Raw genomic sequence first — 19,019 nt, 5'->3', positions numbered from 1 at the left:
ACCTCCCAACAGGGCCCATGTACGCAGGGAGAGGGGTGGGTGAGCACAGGCGGGCCAGACAACTGATAGTGCAGGGAGGGAGAACTGTGCTGAGAGGGTCGGACGCCGGCGCTGACCCCTGGCCCACCCCGAGACCCCGCCCCGGGGCTCCAGAGCCTCGAGTGCGGATTGGGGTGTGGGGAGTAGATGGGGAGGGCGGGGCGCTCCGAGGCCGGGCGGGGCTCAGGGGACACAGGGTCAAAGTCAGGGTTCTGCCGCCTCCTGGCGGCAGCAGGAGGAACTACTGGGGCCGCGCCCCTGGGACTCAGGGTCCGACGGATCCCGTGCGCGCACACATGTATACATTCGCGCGCGCGCACACACACACGTGCCCGCGGGCCGATCCGCGCACGCGCAGACGTCCACGCGCGCACCTACACACAGAGCCTCAGAATTCATTCACTCCCTCATCCTTTCCTTCGTGTATTCATTCATTCTCCTTTTCATTCAACAAAGGTTGACAGAATGCTTGCTAGATGTCAGCACTGGGGACGGAACAGTGGCAGGTCCAATCTACCCAGATAAAGTTGATAGAGATTAGCTACACTGGCTGGACCAGATGTGGGGAGGCCTCCCTGAGGAAGGGACATGGCCAACCAGGAACGGTGGTGGGGTGCCAGGCAGCCACAGGATGGTGGGGGAAAGGGATTCCAGGCAGAGGCTCAGTCGGTGCAGAGGCCAGAGCGGGGAGAGGGAGGGAGGCGCACAAAAGTGCCCTGAAATGATGAAGTGCTGTGCCAGGGAAGGGTTAATAGGCAGAAACCTGTCCCAGACTGGGGACCAACTTGGGGACAAAAACCAGACCTCACTTCCAGCTGAGCCGAAGATGAGAGGCGTGTGCACGAAGGCAGAGTAGAGATGGATCCCAAAGGGATCAGTGCCTCCTTCTGGGAACATGCCCCCATTTCCCATGGAGGACGAGGGAGACCTTGCTCTCAGACCCTGAGAGGTGGGTAGGTAGGTGGACTCTCCCGTGTGTTTGTTCCTCCTGGCCCGTGATTGGTTGGAGGATGACCATGTGACCTCTTCCTAGCTAAAAGATCAGCCCTGAGACGGGGGCTGGAACTTCACTAAGCTGGGGGAGCCACTGGGTCCTGCCTTGCCCTCATGAGGGAAGCATGAAGCCGAGACAGAGGAAACAAAGCTAAGCTGGACACAAATTCCTCGGGATATTAACCAGGTTCCTGGATCTAACTGTGCCTGAAGCCAGACACAGTTCTTATACAAGCAAATACATTCCTGTCTGCTAGGGAGGGTGTCAGCCCTAGCCCAGGCCTCAAGGATCACAGGATCACAGAGCCCCACTGGACCCTGGCAAGGAGGCCTTCCTTGAGCTGCCCCCCGCTCTCCTCAGAGCCCTCTCCTGGGGGCCTATACCTGTCCCCAAGCCTCAGTTCCTCCATCTCCCAAGGTGTGTGGCTTTGAGCAAGTCACTTCAGCTTTCTGGGCCTGTTTTCTCCTGTGTGAACCGGGGAGAACAATGTTACCTGCGACAGGAACACAACACCCTCGAGGAGGTGAGTGTGCCAAGGCTGATGCAACCTTCAGTGGCGGCGGGACGGGCCGTTCCCCCAGTGGATCGGGCCTGTGTCTGCTCTGTCCAGCATCCAGCACAGGGCCTGGAGCCTTGTCTGGGAGCTTCCGTGTCCTCACATGGGGAAGGGCCTGTCAAGTGCAGGGCCCTGGGGAGTTCAGCAGGCACCCCCTCCCCCAATCACACTCCCCTGGCCCTGTCCCAGGACCAAGGGGTCCTTCCGTGGGCACAGATCTTCACCAAGGAGTGGGGCTCGCCGCTATGACACATAGTCTCACACAACCTGTGTCCCACTTTTTTTTTTTTTTTTTTTTTAAATTAAAACAACAATCAGGTAACTGCCCCAACCCATCAGGGAGAAGACCCTGGGCAGTCTTTCTTCAAAAAAATATATTTTTTCTTTTTTTTTTTTTTTTTTTTTTTAAACAACACCAAAAGCAAATCCACAGCCCCTGTTGAGCCGGTCCCCAAGGAGAGTGAGCTAGACAGCTCCCCTAGCACCTCTCTGAGCAGAGACCTTGGGCCCGTCCCCCTAGACCCCAGCCTGAGCAGAGGCGGGGGTTCTCCACCTGCTGGTCCCTAGGGGGTGAGAGAAACGTGATCGGCTCCAAACCATGCAAGAGAAACCAGGCAAACCCACAAAGCAAGAGAAAAAAAAAAAAAATCAAGAGGATAAATTAAAACAAAAAAGTGAAACAACCCCCCCCACTCCCGAGGCAGTGGGCGGGGCTAGGTTGAGCCCGAGTGCCCTTAGAGGCCCTATTTGCCAGTGCTGGGGTGAAGGCTCGGGCGGCTCTGTCCTCGCACTCGTGGGGGCTCTGGCGGATTCACATGGCTCATCCCCCGATCGTGTCCCCCACACTGATGCCAGGACAGAGGTGTGGCCACCCTAGGCCAAAGTGTGCAAAGTCCATTCGGTCAAGAGATAAAAAAATATACAACTTGGGTGGCATCCAGGGCTTGGGCCAAGGCAGCTTCCTGAACACAGGCACTGGCTGCCTTCTCTGCGAGGGGCAGCGGGGTCCGGTGGAGGCCATCCAGGCCCCTCCAAGTCCAGGATCTCGGGGGCTGGAGACTTGGGGTCCTTGGAGCAGCAGGGGCAGAGGCACTGGTGGGGCCCACACGGGCCTGGCTGGGGGCTCTGGCGATCTGGTTCTTTGGCACTTGGGACCAATGGCCTGTTGCCAAGCCAGACACGAGCAGCCCCCTTGATTCTTCCCCAAACACCCAAGGCCGGGCTGGCAGTAGCTTATGGGTGTGGGCAAGCACTGCCCTGGCAGGGAGGGCTGTGGGGCGCTGGAGGGCCAGAGCAGAGTCCACGGCCCCACCCCCTACGAGTCCTCCCCCAGGATCTCCTTCACAAAGGCAGCAATGTCCGTCTTCTTGGTTTTGTGCAAGGTGAAGAAAGGGTGCTCCTGGTGGGACAAGAGAGGGCAGTCACCTCGGGTAAGGGTGAGGAGGCGAGGTGGAGACGCCCCTACCTCCCCAAACCGGCCCCAACCCCTGGGTGCTCCTCCTGCCCAGGACACCTCTCTCCTGCCTGGCCAACTCCTACTCATCCTTCTAGGACCTCCATCTTCAGGGAGCCCTCCTTCTAGAGACAGGTTGACGGCTTCCTCCTCGGCCCTCCTGCAGCCATCCCCTGGCCACACCACACTCCCCTTTCCCCACACACGCCAGGCCTCCAGCCAAGCGGAACGCCCTCTCCAGCAGCAAATAAATCCTCATTCACCCTTCCAAACCCAGTTCACATATCACCTCCTCTGTGAAGCCTTCCCTGATGCCTGGGGATAAAATGGCTCGCCTCCCGCCACCTTGCACCACGCCCCGCCCCTCCGCCCTGTGTGTCAGAGCGTGGCCGTGTGCCCCTCCACGGGGCCTGGTGTGGAGGTGGGGGAGGGCGCCAGGGTACGTCCGAGCCAACGGCTGCACACCTGAAGGAATCAAGACAGAGGCGGGCCGAAGGCGCTGCCCATCTCTGTGCACAGGGAGGCAGCCCCCTCCCCAGAGCCCCGCCAATCCACTGCCCGTGCCCCGCACTTACCATCAGCTCCAGGTAGCTCATGCGCTCCGCGGGGCTCTTCCTCAGGCTAGGAGAGAACAGGGCAGGCTGAGCCAGGCCGGCATAAAGGAGGTCTCTAGGCCGGCCGAGCCAGGGCGGGCTCACCCCTAACCGGGCACTTAGAACACACGTGCTCCTGGGGCAACGGCAAGGAGGGGGCGGCTATTCGGGGGCGGGGGGGGGGGGGAAGGGGGGGTCCTGAGGATGGAGTGGGATCTGTGGGTACAAACTACAGAGACTTGGACGAACTTCCCTTGCCTCTTGGGGTATTCGTTTTTTTGTCTCTAGAGAGGTCTAGGGAGTTCTCAATGACCCCAATACCAAATGACATTGAGATGCGATAGTTAACAATCGTGTCCTCAGTATCCTGACTCAGAAGGGAAATTCCTTATCACGGGTCTTGGGAGAGGGGAGGCCTCAGTGTAAGGGATCAAGGTGACCAGGCACTCTGTTTGTGGGGCTCATTTGTTTTTGGTCTTTCTTAGTTTCTAATAAAAGAAATAAAGAATAAAAATTTCCCTCTGAGTTGCTCTTTGCCCACGACACATAGATATGTTGATATGTTCTTTCACTTCTGAATACTTTGTATTTCTATTTTTCAAACCTCCTTCAAACCCCAAGAGTTGGTCACAAGAATTTACTTTGAATTTCCACGTATCTTTTTCCTCTTCAGTTACGCACTTTTTGTTTGATTTAACTACAGGCAAAGAACATGACCTATATGACTCTGCCTTTTCCCTTCTCCCCATTTCCTTTGTAATCTCTAACACGATATATATTTTTTTACACGAAGCTCACACGGGCATTCTTTAATTTGGTACAAAGTTCTCAACAGCAATAAAAGCAACTCTGTTAACGCTGTTCAAATCCTCCATCTGTTTTTTGTTTGCTTTTTTGGTCTACCTGGTCTGTCCATCTCTAGGACTGTCCCCCTCTAGGACTCTCCACCTCCGGGACTGTCCACCTCCAGGACTGTCCCCCTCTAGGTCTGTCCACCTCTAGGACCACAGTTTGCCAGATTTTCGTCGTGTTCTATTTCTGCCTTGCATATTTTGAGGCTATGCTGTTTGGGGGTTTATCTGCTCAAGGAGAAGGGGGCCAGGCGAGGGAAGAGCAGGAATCTGGCCGGGGCAGGGAGGGGTGCTGACCGGGGCCTGGGGAGGCCCCAGAGCCACCGCAGGGCCACTCACTCACCACTGTGCGGTGAAGTCCACAAACTCGGGAGAGAAGGAGTCAGCTGGGAGCTGGGGAGATGGCTCCTCCACAACCTGTTTCAGCTGTTGGAACGGGGTCCCCCAGGATTCATAAGGAAACCGTAGAATGGCCATCTCGATCTGCGGTGGGGACAGTGGCACGGGGTCAGATGCGCCCACACTCTGCACCCGGAGACAGAGCATTGGGGGAAACCTGCCTGTCTTGGCTTGGCGCCCCAAGCCGGGCCACAACGCGGGTTGTGAGAGCCGGGGTGACATCAACAGCCGGTTCCTGTAACCCAGCCGGCAGAGACCACAGCTCACGAAGCAAATCTAGGCCCAGGTTGTAACTGGCTTGAGTGTCATCGGGCTCTTAAACAATCTAAATGCAGAAAGTTTTACGTAAAAACCCAACTTCCAGCTAGTCTGGAAAAATCAGAGCAGCCGGCGACCCTGGGACACCTGCCACAAGGCAGCCGTCGGCAAAGAACTGCCACTCCTCTCCCTAACGTCTCCACAAGGTCTAAGTATCTGCTGCCACTTATTTGGACAGTTGTGGTTATGACAGAGCAGGCAAATGGGAAATGGAATTATTCTCAGAAGCCGATCTCTCCCCAGGGCTGTAGACAGTGAGGCCGACACTTGGTCAGCTACTTCGTCTCTGCAACAGCCCCTCAGGCCCGTCGAGAACTGAAGTTTGCAGATGCCCCTCCTCCTTCTCCCTCCCCCACCCCCACCCAGCGGTGTCCTGCAGGACCCATTTCCAATGCCTCCTCCTCCAGGAAGATCTCCCAATCCCTGCTGACTCCCTGGACACATGGCCATGGTGGCCTTGTCCCTCCTCCTGAACCCGGGCCTGCCTGCAGGTGACATCAAGGCCACCTGGCCTCGGCACCCGTGCCAGGCACCTAGTTGGTGGGAAGTCATTTGTGGAAAAGACCAGCTATCTTACGATAAACTCTGGGTTCCGAGTTTGACTGCCAAGATTAAAAAAAAAAAAAAAAAAAAAAAATCAGGTCAGCCCAGGCCCCCGCCTGGAATAGCACAGAGACTGCTCACTGACAGGCCATAATCACCATAATGAACACAAGAGACCTCGGCTCAAACAAATGCTTCGTGTTGGCAACTGGCGCCTGAACAGATCACTAATTATTGTGCTAAGAAAGGGCCTTCCCATTAGGCTCAAGGCCCCTTTCCAGCCAAGACATAAATAAAAACTCTCAGATGGAGGGTGTGCGCAATCCAGCGGGGATGGTGGCGATCCTGTGTGTATTTTCACGGGACAAATTCAGGGTGCTTTTTCCTAGAATGTGCACCGATTCCAACCAGCAGAAGTGAGGATCTGCTACAGACTTCCAGGGAAGGACCCTGTGGCCTACTAGAGCTCATAATTAGGAAAACAGAAAACGGTCCAGACTCTTGACCTCGTAATCCTTTTTCCCGGTAATTTTTTCTAAAGAGCGCAAAGTATGAAACCCAAAACAAAACAGCCTCTGGGCACAAAAATGCACGGTGTGGTGTGATCTGTAATAGTGAACATTAAGAAGCAGTCTAAACACCCAGTGCCGGGGACTGGCCTGCCGCAGGGTGGCCGAGTCTCGGCCGTGCCCGTCATTCAGGTGTTCACATGATCGGCACTTGATCAACACTCGTTATGGCCCAGAGCCTTCCCAATATCATGCCATATCTATATGTTCTGGCTGTGGTCAAGTGCCCGCAGAGGGCCTCTCGGGGTGGGCTCAGAGCACTGGAGAAGACCACCCAGAGTGACAGGCCCGGCGCACAGCGCTTCACTGGTCACTCCCCCAGGTCGGCCGGGGATTTCAAATGGAAAGAAAAAACCAGAAACGAACGAGTGAAACGCCTCACATTAGGGACTGAGTAGATGGTGGCAGTTGGCTGTGGAGTCTCTCGAAGAGATGCCTACAGGGATTTGTAACTACCCAGAGGAACACGAGTGATGAGATGCTAAGTGAAAAAAGTGAAATAAAAACCATAGAGGTTTTTTAGAAAAAGGCAAAACATCTAGAAGGAAACGCACAACATTGGCAGCTGACAGCAGGAAGAAGGGGCTGTGTGTCTTTGAGAACAGTCACACTGATTTTTCTTCCCCCTTTTATTTTTCTTCTGTATTCTTAGATGTTGTTCTATTACTTTTGTAACTTATGGGGGGAGGGGACCTAACCTGTACCAAGGCAGCCAGTTCCCTAAGCTGCTATTACAGCTTCTCCTGTGAGCACCTGCCGGCCCCCCCATCTAGACCTGGAGTTTATTCCTCCTTGAACCTGGGCTGGCCTGTGACACTATGACCAACATAATGAGGCAGAGGAGACACTATGCCAGTCCTCTGACAAGCACGTAGGAGCTCTCCCCTCACAGAAGCCACCACAAAAGACTTCAACTACCCTCCCCACCACGTTATGAGGAACCCGGCGGGCAGTCAGCCAGGAGGAAGCTGCGTGAAGGCCCCACGTTTGCAGAGCCCTCTTGGACCTTCCACTCCAGCCCTGACCCCCAGCCAGAGCCAAGTGTAGTGGAAGAACTGCCTGGCTAACCCGGTCCGGAATACAGAAACAGCAGAAAAAATAAACTATTATTGGTTTATGTCACTAGGTTCAGGTCCACTTTGTTACGCAGCATTTGCTAACTGAAGTACGCACTAAGCACGCACTTGCCCAAGTTCCACCAGAGACACCAGAACGTCACCGGGATGCGGTGGGTCCCCAGTAATGACAGATGGACAGATGGATGAGAGGGAGGGATGGATGGGGGGGAGCAGGGGTGTGTGTGTGTCAAGCGGTCATGAATGGGGTCTCTAACATCCAGCCAGTTCTGTGCAGTCTGTACATCCTGCAGGAGTTTGCTCTTATTTTTTTTTAACTCAGGAGGTGAGAAGCTCTTATCTGCAGGCACAGCGTGCACCTTTAGGCTCTGACTACTCCTCTCTGCTCCGAGAAAAAACACACTTAAGTAAAAAACGATCGTGTTGGCACTATCAAGCAAAACCAAAGGCATCACCCGATTCTGTGTCTCTGACAAATGATTTTGATTTTGGACCTTTCCTGGTTATTGCACACAGACACAGCTTACCAGTCACAGCGAGGAGGGGGAACAGGATGATAAAACTGCATTATCGGTAAGATCCAAAACATCTACGGTGATCCTGAACTCCCGCCTCGCCCTTTTCTGATCTCCCCTCGATTCTGGCCCCCAGGCAGATACTAGGCACACCCCACCTCAGGGCCTTCACCCAGAAAGCCCTGTGGGTTCCTCCCACACCTCCTCAGAAGATTATGCTGCTCCACTCGTACCTGAATCTCTCCTCTCCACGCCCCTTCCCACGAGGTATTTTACTGGTTTGATTACCAATTATACCCTGTCCCTAAGAGCTGGCGGCCAAAAGGGCTGGGACAGGGAGGGTGCTGACACCAAGCAAACATCAAGGGCTAATCCACACGCCAGACACAACCCATTAGTCCCAATGGTTGGGATCGGAATAGAGGCTGATGACCCCTCAGCCAACTGAGTCAGTCCCGTGTGCATACTGGGGCCACCATGACAGTAACCTTTTCCCAGGTATTCTTGCAGGGGCGGGAGGGGTACTCGCATCGTGGTCTTTTTCCTGTCCCTTCAGCCCATTCTCCACATGGGTACCAGAAGGGGCTTTCTAAAGAAATATATAAATAAACCTTGACCTACACCGGAGCCAAGCCCTGACTCCGGCAGGAGCAGGCGTTGGCTGGGCAGTTCTAGAAAGAGCATGCAGCACACGAGCCCCGCCCTCCTCTTGGACCTCGTGCAGCCACCCCAGCTCCGCCGGGCACCTGCCCCACCCCACCCAAGCCCCCACAGCCCAGGACTGAGAGCCCACTGCCCCATCCTACCACACTCAAGGAAATGCACACGGACCTCACAAGCAACAAACTTGTTGCTATGACAAAAAAATTTTTTTTTCTTTTAATTTTTGCCATTTTGCTTTTTAAATTATTTGGGTACCAGAAGCCCACTTAATTTGGACTTGCCTGTGATTTCTCAACAAGCACAGTGAGCTCTGGAGGAAGTCTAACGGACAAATTATCACAAGCCATCAAGAACTTTCATGAAGGACATACCTCCCCACTAGGGAAGGACCTAATGCCATCTATAGGTATTCTCTTAAACATCCCATAACTTTTGATGGTACATTTTCTTCTCAGATTGTGAAGCCAACACTTTTTTCCAGGCCTAAACTATCTGATGGGCCCTCCAAAAGCTCATGGACTGGGCCTGGCCCCACCCTGGCCCCGCCCGACCAGCAAGGGCTGGACCCAGTTCCGAGCAGTACCATGGTGATGCCGAGGCTCCAGACGTCGGACTTGACGTTGTAGCCCTTCTGGTTCAGCTCCGGGTTGATTCTCTCGGGCTGTAAAAGGGACCAGTGAGACATGAACACACACACCCGGGTGAGGGGCCAGAGGAGGGGCCGCCCAAGGTTCCCTCGGCTGGGTCTTGCCTCTCCCACCCCAAACGGAGGGGTCAGTGTTCATCCTATCCCACTCGCCACCCCCCATGGGGCAGGCGAGAAAACTGAGGCCAGCGAGGGCCAGGGTCTTGTGGTGAACGCCCAAACCATGCCTCGCAGCTACCCCCGCCCAGGCCACTGGGACAGACTTGGGACCCACAAAGATACCACAAGCCACCACCATGTGGCTGTGTATGAAACTTATCACCCGAACAGGCACTTTGGAGCACAGCTAATACCCGGGGTAAAGAGGGGCTCTGGCCACCCCAATGGACAGAGGACATGGCCCGACGATGAGCTCCCAGGCAGGTCCCTCCTGAACCTCAGCTGTGGTTTGGGACCCGGAGCGGTGTGGGGACCACTCACAGCCATGTAGGGCTTGCAGCCAGCATCCAGCGTCTTGGCCACAGAGTCCACCAAATAGCCGCTAATCCCGAAGTCGCACATCTTCACATGACCCTCCTTGTTGATGAGGACATTGGACGGCTTCACATCTGCCAGGGACAGAACACACCTTTTTCTTCATGTGGGGTTGTGAGTCTCCGCTGGAGGCCAGCAGGCTCCTCCTACGCCCCAGTCACCCAAGGGGCACATGATACCAGGGAGTGGATGAGAGATAAGGCTCTGAGAGGCTCCGCTCCAGGCCAAGGTCACAAAGATGGAGGCAGCGAAGCCAGAACGTGCCCTAGTCACCGGCCACGAGTGGGGAAGGAAGTGAGTCTCTACCAGGACCTCGTCTCTGTGTCCACCATCAGCACTTTGGACACAAGGTCCGGGGGCGAACTTCACACCTGCTGGGCAGCCCCACAGCCGGACTCGGCCTATTTGCTGGTATAACCTCTAGCTCTGGGGTCCTCCCAGGCTGGGGATTTGGTGGGGCGGAGCATCACTGACAGAAGCCAGAAATCACCCGAGCGTCTATGCTGAGAGGTCGGGAGGTTCGGCCAGGAAGCACAGGGCAGCAGCAAAAACACAGGAGAGGCGCATGAAAACACGGAGCCCACGCCATGACTCGAGGCCCACACAGAGCATGCCACGGGGCACGCAGCAGGGAATCGTCCAGCAAAAGCACACACAAGACACATGTAAACCGGCATGCTTTCCTGTGTGCGTCAGGATAGAAATGCATAGGAAGAGAACCACAGGTTCCATACTGAACCACCACAGGGGTGACCTGGGGCCGGAGCTGGGATGGCGACTGAGTGGTCAAAGCAGGCCTGGTCTAATTTAACTTTGTAAAAAACAGTACGTCTGGGGGCGCCTGGGTGGCGCAGTCGGTTAAGCATCCGACTTCAGCCAGGTCACAATCTCGCGGTCCGGGAGTTCGAGCTCCGCGTCAGGCTCTGGGCTGATGGCTCAGAGCCTGGAGCCTGTTTCCGATTCTGTGTCTCCCTGTCTCTCTGCCCCTTCCCCGTTCATGCTCTGTCTCTCTCTGTCCCAAAAATAAATAAACGTTGAAAAAAAATTAAAAAAAAAAAACAAAAAACAGTACGTCTAGGATAGTGAACTACTCAGAACGAAAAGGAAAGAACTGCCGACACACACAGCCCCAGTGAACCTCAGAAACATTAGGCCGAGTGAAAAAGGGCAGAGAGAGGCCATGTGAATCCATTCACATGAACTTCAAGGACACGTAAAACCAACTTACTGTAGGAAAAATCAGATGAGAGGTGCAGGGGGTATGTAGGGGCGGGGGCTGACCAAGAAAGGCACAGAGAAGTTTCTGGGGGTGCGGCAGAGGGTGGAAACATCCTGCATCCTCAAAAGGGCCAGGGTTTCATGTGGATGTAAACTCTGAACAGACTCATTGAATGGTAACTACAGATCTGAGCATTTCACGATATATAAATGATACGTCGAAGCAAATTCAGCAGCATTCCCAGGACGAGTGTCCAGTTTTTGCTCCGAGCACCAGCAAACTAAGGGAAGCATGTGGGGGCGTGGGGCTGGGGAGGGGGGGGGGGCACGGAACCCAAGGAAAATGGTTTGGAGAGGTTGACAGTGGCCTGGACTGGGAAGCAGGCTCAGCTCCTGACCCCAATGGGCACATGACTACCTATCACCTGAGAAGGTGGCTCATCTTGGAAAAGGGGAAGGTCCACCCTCCTTGCAGGACTGGGCGGGACCGTGTATGAGTAGCCTGCAGGCCCCTCCCGGATGGTGAGTGGCAGGCACTGACCTCTGTGGATCACGGACAGCTTGCTGTGCAGATGCTCCAGTGCCCGGACGATCTGGCATCGGCGCAGGAGGAGGAAAGACAGACTGTGTTACTTCCGGTGGCATCGACAATGACAGACCAGGAAGACCCCTACCCTCGTCCACCTGTCTCCCTCTCCCATACACATGGCCCAGCCCCTCGCTACCCCAGGCTCTTGCTCCCATCCCCCCATTCACCCCGCTGTCATGGCCTTCTTGGTGCAGGCACACCCAGCTTCCTACTTTTCTCCCACCAACCCTAGAGGGCCAAGGTCTCAGGCCCAACCAAGCCTTTACCAGGGAAATGATGTACCCAAGACCCTCAGAGTCCCAGACCTGTGACCCCTCCAAGAGGCTGTCAACACCTCCTACCAGGCTATGGGGTAAAACCTAGCCCTTCTGCAGCATCCCTGGCCCCTCTCCTTCCTGAGAGCCAGTGGGCTATATGCTTAAGCCATTCCCCTCAGGGAGACACAGGGGAAGCCTGGACAATTACCCCAAAGATTCTGACTCACTACCCTGGCCTGGGTAGGTTTTAACGTTCCTAGATGTAGTCAAGATCGAGAAGCACCCTTTTTCCCTCTGGCTGCCAGGATGCTCAAACCCAGGGTTGCTACCCTCCTTTAGAAATGTTCAACCTCAAAAGGTGAACATTCTGAATGCTAACCTTCCCCCCAACTTAGCTTGTACCTCTATGAGCTGTCTCAGGGCATCTTTTGGCATGAGGAAGTTGCAAGTACTAAGTTCTTTCTTTAAAAATGGTCTTGGGGAATCTGGGTGGCTCAGCTGGTTAGGCATCCGCCTTCAGTTCAGGTCATGATCTCATGGTTCATGAGTTCAAGCTCTGTGTCAGGCTCTGTGCTGATAGTTCAGAGCCTGGAGCCTGCTTCAGAAGGGCAGTGTCTCCCTTCCTCTCTGCCCCTCTCCTGCTCACACTCTGTCTCTCTCTCTCTCAAAAATAAATAAACGTTAATAATAGTAATAATAATGATAATAAATTGGTCTAGAAAGCTCAGGCCTGTACGCAAAGGCCTAGAGGCCTGAGATCTTCCAAATCTGTGTGGCTCTGGGAGCCCCAGCCTCTGGGGTCTCCTCGCAAAAAGGCTCTGACCCAGAGTGGGAGAGCTGGGTCCCTGGAGGGCAGTTACCCAGGTTCAGGGCCACACTGGGGACCCACCTATGCCCAAGTTATCACCATTAGGCTGAGCTCTGTGACTACTGGGGCAGGGCTGGGGCCTCTGGCTATGTAACTGGGACCCCCCCCAGCCCCACCCAAGCCTGAGGCAATTACTTACAGACACAGCAATTTCCCCCAGGATGTCCTCTGGAATGGTCATGTTTTTATCGAGCACTTTCCGGTAGAACTTGTCCAGGGATGTGTCCATGAGCTCCATGCAGATCCACACATCTCCCTGTGGAAGGACACCTGGAGGTCAGCCTGGGTTACCTGAGGCTGCACCTGGGCCTGGACAGCCCGCCCTGGTGCCAGCGTCAGCACACGCCTGCCTCCCCCATGCCGGTCAGACCTTCCTACAGACACGTCTGCCCGCCCACCTCAGCCCACAAAGATTTACTGAGCTCCCAGCTCCACCCTTTCTGCCCCCAAAATCTTTCAGCCTCTGCTTCTCCACCTTCCATGCTTGTCCACACTACTAGGTAGGTAGTATACCCACCAGCCTTGCCCACCTCTTTTGCCTCTGGTCTCCCCGATCTGATCCCTAATTCCATGGCAGTTTTCTAGAAAGAAGTGACTGAAACACACACCTAATTATGCTCCTCCCAACAAGGGCTCTCAGGATCTGGCTGCAGCTCAGCTCCATGACCCTGCCCTGCAGACCCCTCCTGACCTCAGCCACTGCGGCCCCCAACACGCATAGGTCACCCCAGCTCTGGCCTTGATGGACGGTTCCCTTCTTCTCCTGCAAAGCCTTGCCTCCCCCACGCCCTGTTGCCACAAACGCCCACCTATCTTTCAGGACAGCCTTCTGGGAAGACTAGGTATGGCATCTCCTTGGGGTACCCACAGGACCCCGTGCCTCCCTGCCAACTCTGACCCAACGTGCAGTGAGGCCCAAGTGTGTGTCCTTCCCCCCGGCAGCAAGGGGATGACCAGCCTGCACCTGGCACTCAGCAGGTGCTGAGCCAATCAGACAGGTGGATAATGAGGGGCTGACTCACAAATGGGTCCACCGCACCCAGGAAAACTGGGAACCCAGTAGACGGTCAGGGAGCATCCCGCGGGAGCCCATCCTTCCGCCATGGCATCACCCTGACCCCTCTCTCATCCCACATGCAGACCTTCCCACAGACTAAGAGTCGGACCCTCGCATACCTCCATGACCGCCCCTACCTGGAGCCCCGCCCTGCCAGCCTGGAGGCCGGTGAAGCACACAGGCAGAGTGAGTGCCAGGCCCTGGGCCACATCACTTCAAACCCATGCAACCTTTCCAGGTGGACACAATTACTGGCCTCATTTCACAGGCAAGGAAACTGAGGCAGGAAGCAGGGGAGCCAGGCAGTTTGGCCTCTGGGCCTGAGCTCTCAAGACCCAGCATGTACCATCTCACTCTTGTGCCTGGCACCTGGCACCCAGGGGCGCTCAGCAAGTGTCTGCTGGGGGCCCAGCATGAGCAACAGCGGACCGCAGGCTAGACGGAGTGGGGCAGGTGTGCAGAAGAGAGGTGGGGGTGGGGCAGCGTACCCTGGCACCCACCTCCCACCCTCCCACCAGGGCCGCACCTCTCTGAAGAGGGCCCCATAGAAGGTGACAGTGTAGAAGCAGTCGACTGTGCGCATGTTGATGTCCAAGTCCATGAGCAGACGCTTCTGCTCCTGTGAGTTCACAGTGGCCCGGATCCGCTGCAGGAAGAGAGGGTTACGGTTCAGGCGCCACACGTCAGAGGGCGACCACACCACCAACCCTTCAAGGAGCTTCAAGGGGTGCCCTCAGCCTCCCCTTCAAGGCTCAGCCCCCCATGCCTCCTCCAGGAAGCCTCCCAAGTGTCCCCTCCCTGACTGGCTGGGGCCCCGCTTACCTTAACGGCCATGATGGTGCCACTCTGGGCATGCCGCACCTTCTCCACCACCCCATAGGCTCCACGGCCCAGCTCTGAGATGGTCACCAGGTCATCGGCCTCCACCTCAAAATTCTTGGGGGACAGAAATGAGAGAAACCACAAGTTAGGAGCCTACCCTCGCACCTTGCCCAGTAGAGAGAGCTGGGGCAGCAGAAATTAAAAACAGCCAGTGAGACCTGGGCTCAAATCCTATACTAACCACCTTCTGCCGTGTGACCTGGGGCAAGTCACTGAACTTCTCAGACTCACGTCACCCTCTACAGAACAGGCATAGCCCCAACGTCCAAAGGCTTCCACAAGGTATAAGTAAGACCACCTATGAAATGCCCCCGGCAGGCACAGAGAGCTCAAGAGACGCCCTTCCCTCTTGTCCCCTAGCCCATTCAGGTGGTAGGACTAAATCTTTCATTCAACCAGTATTTACTGAGCACCTACTATGTGTGAGCTCCTGGAGAGAACAGAACAAGGTCTTGCCCTCACAGTGAGCAGTGTGGCCCTAGGCCCTCTACTGTAGGGCAGACAAGAAAGGAATAAACAACTAGATGAACGGGACAGCACCCAGTGACAAGTGTCAGAGAAGGAAAATTAGCCTGGGAGAGGCTGTCAGCCAAGGGGAGGCCTCTACAGTGGGGTCTCTGCCTGGAGACCCTCGGTATCTCCTGCGGGTGAGGCACCATCCCTGAGCCAGGATCTCAACCACTGGTGTCCATGCATCAGGAGGTGCATGTGAAATGCAGGTTCCCAGGTGCTGGTTCTGAGGACAGAGCCAGGAGTCTGCACGTTCCACACACCATTCCCACAGGTGAGGTGGACGCAGGCGGCCCCACGACCCAAACTCTGAGATCAGGAAACTTCACACTGCTCTGGCTCTCCAGGGCTCCACGAGGCAGGCCGACTCGCCCCAGTCCAAATGTGGCGGTCTGAAAGTGGGCAGCCCAGGGCCACACGGCCACCATCTGGAGCGTGAGGCTCCTCTCCCAAGCCCAGCTCCTTCCACCTCCCAGAGCCACCTCCAAGAGGCCCTACAGAGTCAGCGTGGGCTCATCTGTCATGAAGACACCGAGATTCAGAGACATGAAGGCCCCACCCCAAGTAGGCAGCCAGCACCTACCCTGTCTCCGATGGTGATGAAGGTCCGAGAGTCCAGGTTCCGGGGGGGTCTGTGGGGAGGAAGCACACCCCATGAGCCTCGGAGAGAACCACATCCTTCCCCGAGAGAAGGAGCAAACCAGGCTGGCACGGGAGCCAGAGACGCGTCCTGTCCCCGGGAGGCAGCGTGAGGGAGGTGGTGCTCCTCAAGGCACCTAGTCTCAGTCACTGAGCATCTGCCGTACCAGACACAAGGCGTGGCCACACAGACGTGGCCGGAGCCTCGCCTTCCCATCTCTGAGATGAGTGAGAAGGGGACACAGAGCGGATGTGCGACGACGCCTGTGAGCCCTGTGGCCACCCCACCAGGGCCGTCCAGGACACGCTGCCCCCTGCTTGCTCCCCTCCCCTGGGCCCTCTCCAGGCTGAGCCAGGGGAAAAGCTGAGGCGGACTTACGTAGGGTTGGGTACAGGCGGCTTGGACATGCAGGATATCCGTAAATCCTTCTTCCTCTTGGATTTCCCTAAGATGGAGAGAAGGTCAGGCATCTGGTCAGCTCAGTCTATCAACATCCCCTGGGCACTCCCTAGGCCGGACAAACCTGGGGACAGAAACGGCTCAGGCCTCCGGCCCTCAAGGGGCCCCAGGTGCAGACACAGATGCTGAGGGTCAGTGTGGGCAGGGCCCTGATGAGGCCTGGAACCTCCGGGCACCTATGGGATGTTCCTGGCTCAAGCCCCACTGGCCCTCCCGGCAGTGGCCCTCAGGTCCCACTGGGCCCCGGGCAATCACCCCCCTAAACCACCCGAGAAAAGATGGCGCCTCCAGAGTACGCCTCCCGGGAAGGTGGCTCCATTGCAGATCTGTCCCACGGGCCACACATCAGGCTGCCACTGAGCACCCGCCTCAGGGAGTAGGGCCGGGTCTGAGCAGCTGAGGTTTCTGCCGGGGCCCGGTGCTCCCACCCTAGGCGGAAGCCCTGTGTCCTAAAGTTTCTGGTAAGGGTTGAGCTGCGCCCCCTGAAAATTCATGTGCTGAAGTCCTAAGAGTGTCACCCTATTGGGAGATGGGGTCTTTACAGAGACGATTAAGTTAAAACGAGGTCATGAGGGTGGGCTGTAATCCAGTATGACTGGGGTCCTTACGAAAAGGAAATTTGGACCCAGAGACAGGCACGCACAGCTGGAAGGTGAGGAGACACAGGGAGAAGATGGCCACCTGCAAGCCAAGGAGCTCCTAAGGATACCAGAAGCTAGGAGAGAGGCCCGGAACAGATCCCTCCCTCACAGCCTCAGAAGGAACCAGCCAGCCAACACCTTGATGGGACTTCCGGCCTCCAGAACTGTCAGACAGGAAGTTTCTGTGAAGCCCCCAGCCTGCGGTGCTAAGAAACAGATACAGCCTCCTTCTCCCACTTGTGCTGCTAACCTTGGTGGGGCGGGGGCAGGGGCAGCATCTGAGGCAGAGAGAACTCCTTTCAGATCCCAGCTCTGCTGCCCACCCCTCTTCTGAGCCTCAATTTCCCCACCTGTCACCTTGGAACGCAGACGCCCACCTCAGGGATGGCTGGGAAGCCCGAGCGGACGCAGGCTGGGGAGTTGCAGGCCGAAGCCTGGTGCCTATTTCTGTCCCACCCCCACGAAGTTCTTGCCTTTGCTGCCCCCTCCAAGAGCACCCCAGGAAGCCCACTTCCCTCCCGAGGGCTCCGGGCAGGACTTGAGTCCCGAGGCCGCACCTCCCTCACCCTCACCCCTAAGGACGGGAGAGGGGCTTCCCTTCTCCAAGGCCCAGTGCCCACGTCTCCCGGGCTAGCTGAGAGAGCGTGGCCGGGTGCCCTAAGGAAGAATCCACATTCTGGAGCGCTGGACGCGGCTGGAGCTGGGCACAGCGGAAGAAGCTTCATTAGGCCACCCTCCAAAAAGGTACAACACCACCTCACAGTCAGGAAAGCAAGTTGAGGGACCTCAGGGAGCCCAGCGGTGAGGACCGAGGCAGGCCTGAGTCCCCAGCCCCTGCTCCCAGGCAACCGCGACAAGGAGCTCCATTTTCCAGAGCAGAGAAGTAACTTGTCCAGGCCACGAGGATGTGGGTGGCAGAGCTGGGACTTGACCGTGACTCCCCAAAACCTCCCAGGGCACTTGCCAGCTCCTGCAGGAGTATCCTTCTCACCTCCCAGGCAATGCTCTGCCGTCGGCTCTGCCCTCCCCGCCAGCCTCACGAGGCCGCCGCAGACATACCACTGGCCACCCAAGGAACTGGGAACTGCCCGAGGCCCTGCACCACCTGCTGTGAGTGTGCACAGAGCACTAGGAGACCTGAGCCCCTGAAGCCACCTCTGAACTGGGTTCAGATCCAGCCTCCACCACACCGTGCCGTGCGGCCTCAGTGCCCCATCTGGGAGCCTGGCTTGGGGGCCTGGACCCCGCAGCCGGGCAGAGCCTGACGCCACTGTCAAGTGATGGGATAGGGAAGACGAGGCCCAGCCTCAGCTGTCCTCAGATGAACCACCGAGAAGTAGAACGGCCCCAGCGGGGATGGGGGTCCCAGTGTGTGCACCGGGGTGGGTGGGCAGAGCACTGGGGGTGACGGAGGCAGACACCTGCAGCCTCCCCACAGAAGCCGCCCAAGGCCCTCCAGACGCCTGGCTGCGAGGCAGGTCTGCCTGTGCCCCAGCAGCCGGCGACAGAGCCACAGTCCCAGCCAAAGGCCCTGACCCAGGGAACCCCCATGCCGACTACTAAGTCAGTACCCCAACGGCACAGTCCTCAACCCCAGAGCCGGGAGTGAGCCTGCTCACTCCATTCTGGCCTCAAATTCAAATCCCGCCTTTGCCCCTTAGAGGCTGGGTGCCCTTGGGCAAGTCCCCATGCTTCTCTGAGCCTCAGTATCCTCATCCAGACAATGGGGATAAAGAAAGCGCCTGCTCGGTAGTCATCACAGAAGGCACTCAGAACAGCACCCTGCTGCCATCAGAGCTGCTTGACCCCCCAGCCTGGGCCTGTCCAGGACCAACCCGGAGGCCTCAGGAAACAAGCTTCTACAAATAGTATTCACTGGGATCCACCCTCTGCTCCCTGTCGCTGGGATAAACCAGTCACCTCATCATGAGCACATGTGGGAGGTGTTTTCATCCCATTTTACAGATGCGGCAGCGTGGCCAGTTGTCAGGGGCTGGGTGGGTCTCTCTCTTGTCCAGCGGCAGCAGCAGTCAAGGTCACACAAGTGGCCCTTCCCATCTATTCCAGATGTTCCAACAACCCTAGAGGGAGGAATTCTCAGCCTTGCTTTACTTGAGGAAACCGAGGCTCAGAAGCGAAGATGCTGCAC

The 19,019-nt window shown here is 56.6% G+C and overlaps 1 protein-coding gene across 1 annotated transcript in view; it reads right to left on the bottom strand.

The window, feature by feature from the left end:
- Positions 1-1,859: 1,859 nt before the first annotated feature.
- The window catches only part of MAP2K3 (mitogen-activated protein kinase kinase 3), a 30,086-nt gene continuing 12,926 nt past the window's right edge, over positions 1,860-19,019 (bottom strand). Inside the window, exons 2-12 of the mRNA XM_086686235.1 lie at positions 16,149-16,215; positions 15,714-15,762; positions 14,561-14,674; positions 14,265-14,384; positions 12,821-12,937; positions 11,509-11,560; positions 9,696-9,823; positions 9,153-9,230; positions 4,830-4,969; positions 3,618-3,663; positions 1,860-2,988 (exon numbers count right to left, since the gene is read on the bottom strand). Of these exons, the coding sequence (XP_086542361.1) occupies positions 2,905-2,988; positions 3,618-3,663; positions 4,830-4,969; positions 9,153-9,230; positions 9,696-9,823; positions 11,509-11,560; positions 12,821-12,937; positions 14,265-14,384; positions 14,561-14,674; positions 15,714-15,762; positions 16,149-16,215 (995 nt within the window). The 3' untranslated portion in view covers positions 1,860-2,904. The remainder of the gene's footprint in view (positions 2,989-3,617; positions 3,664-4,829; positions 4,970-9,152; positions 9,231-9,695; positions 9,824-11,508; positions 11,561-12,820; positions 12,938-14,264; positions 14,385-14,560; positions 14,675-15,713; positions 15,763-16,148; positions 16,216-19,019) is intronic.

This window comes from Puma concolor, chromosome E1 (assembly GCF_028749965.1).
Source record: "Puma concolor isolate L17-30 chromosome E1, mPumCon1.1.hap2, whole genome shotgun sequence".
NCBI lineage: Eukaryota > Metazoa > Chordata > Mammalia > Carnivora > Felidae > Puma > Puma concolor.
Note: the sequence above shows the minus strand (reverse complement) of the source record. Positions and strands in the feature narration are given on the sequence as shown.